Raw genomic sequence first — 2,131 nt, 5'->3', positions numbered from 1 at the left:
GAAAAAAGCTGGGAGGGGAAGGGGGGGGGGGGGGGGAGCTTTTAAAATTAAGAGGTAACGGGTGAACTACCAGAGCAGACACCATCATAGCAAAACAGTGGTGTGCCCATTGCTAGAAACTGAAGTCTGTGTGCTAAAAGTGTAAAGGTGTACATCTGAAAGTACTACATGTGCATGTGAAATACACATTTTAAACAGAGTGTATGATAAACCCAGGCATGCATGGCAGTAGATGTTTGTCCCACTGCACAAAAGCTCCCTATTTTTAGGGAACACAGCTCTTCTGTCCTCTCTTGCCGGTAAGAAGCCAGTGACCCACAATTTTGCATCTGCAGATGACAGTCACCACTATTTAGAATTATAGGTCTTCCTTTGAATAGAAAACTACAGGAGAATATCTGTTCTCTTGATTTCTTAATAAACGGCCCCAGTTAAAAAATGCTGTACAAAATAATTGCCATGCATAGAGATTCTAGTTTTGCCAGCACGTCTACTGAAAGTGGAACGATACAGAGAAGACCAACGTGTACAAAATAAAAGATCTTGCAGTACAGTTAGAACCTGATGCTGTCTTGTCTAGCCTATTCTGAAAAGAGTTTCTGCCAGTCGCTAGACCAGAAAAGGCAGTCTGTTTGGCCTGAGGCTAGGTATGGAATCCCACTGCATTCCTCACACATCCATATTTCTCTTAGCCTTGACAGCAGCAGGTGGAACCTAGAGGCTCCAGCAGGCAGGCTTGTCTGCATGGGGGCTGTTCAGCTGAAGGGACTCGGAAGGTGAGCTGGTGAACCCAGTTGGGCTTCTGGCATCCATCTGCAGCACAGGCAAGCCTGCTATGGAGGCCCAGGCTGCCTCCGCACTCTGCCCCTCTTGCTTTCCAAGTGGTGCTGTTGCCACTTCCGATTCCAGTCTTTCTGCCTCCGCCTCCTCCTCTGCTGGAGAGCGTTGCAGAACTCATCCAAATTGGAGCTGGATGCACCCAGAGCCCTCGAGTAGCCCTTGTAAGGAAGCTGCGTCTCTGCCAAGGGGATGACACCGTGGTGGCTTGCTGCTGCTTCAGTATTTTTCCTAGTCCTGGAGGTTAAAACTTCCATAGCCTGGTGCCCAATCACACGAAGGCCATAGCGGGTGAGAGTCTGGGAGAAGGACTGCTCCATTCCTTGACAGTGGTAGACCCCAGCATCTTCTTGTGTCAGCTGACTGATCAGCAGTCCTTGCTCCAGGACTGAAAAGCGGCCAGCGTTCCCAACCTGCGGGGAACACAACCACCGGGGCCTTACTTAGCCAGATGTAGCCAGAGAAAAGGTAGAGGGGGTTTCCCTTTCCTTCTTACTTGTCCCCTCCTAAGGTAGCTATTTCGTCCCTCTATCACACAGGGGGCCCCCGCAGTTCTAGTAAAGTTTTCCTTTAGCGTCCCACCCCCATTACCTCTTCCAGGATTCCTGTATTGCTGTGCTGTACAAGCCAGCGCATTGTTGTCTGGGGGGAAGATGGAAGGCACTCGAGAAACGTTGAGTTGTTCTGCACCCCAAATATCACCTTTTCTTCAGCTACGGAAATCCCTGCATGAAAGGAACAGAGACATGGTGTTCGGCCAGACTGCAAAGAAAAGAACCAAAGCCTTTACCTCCTTTTGAAATATACTCAACCAGGAAAGCACCCTCAAAATCCACCCCACCCTCTACTTTTTAAAAAATGTACAGTGGGAGATTTAAACCCTGATGTCACAACTAGTTTTGGCTCATAGTGTCCCAACAATAATGGGCACTCTTGTGTTATATGTAACAGTCACAGTTTTTCAACTCCCTCCTCCGCTATAAGGCATCAGGACTCAAAATTAATTCAATGCCTGGCTGTAAGGAAGAGAAAACCACTGACTACCATTTTCAAGCAACTTGACCTTATCACATCTGAGGAAGTGAGGCCATGAGATGCCTTCAGGAGTTTTAGCTGTGTGGGTACCTGCACCATGCACTTTTGACTGTAAACGCCTACATGTAGAGAGAGCTGTATGTTCCTTTCTTATGCCCTTAGCAGCCATCCTTGGTTGCGGGTGGACACGGGAAACCCTGCTGCTTGCTTGCTGTCATTTGGCTTCAGAATCACTGCCCCAAAGAGCTATTTCTACCAT

The 2,131-nt window shown here is 48.3% G+C and overlaps 1 protein-coding gene across 1 annotated transcript in view; it reads right to left on the bottom strand.

Annotated features, from left to right (window-relative positions):
• Positions 1–833: 833 nt before the first annotated feature.
• Positions 834–2,131, bottom strand: part of LOC107121153 (semaphorin-3D-like) — a 31,925-nt gene continuing 30,627 nt past the window's right edge. The window contains exons 16-17 of the mRNA XM_015424018.1: positions 1,429–1,562; positions 834–1,250 (exon numbers count right to left, since the gene is read on the bottom strand). Coding sequence (XP_015279504.1) covers positions 834–1,250; positions 1,429–1,562 — 551 coding nt within the window. The remainder of the gene's footprint in view (positions 1,251–1,428; positions 1,563–2,131) is intronic.

This window comes from Gekko japonicus, unplaced genomic scaffold, assembly GCF_001447785.1.
Source record: "Gekko japonicus isolate JY-2015 unplaced genomic scaffold, Gekko_japonicus_V1.1 scaffold477, whole genome shotgun sequence".
Lineage (NCBI taxonomy): Eukaryota > Metazoa > Chordata > Lepidosauria > Squamata > Gekkonidae > Gekko > Gekko japonicus.
Note: the sequence above shows the minus strand (reverse complement) of the source record. Positions and strands in the feature narration are given on the sequence as shown.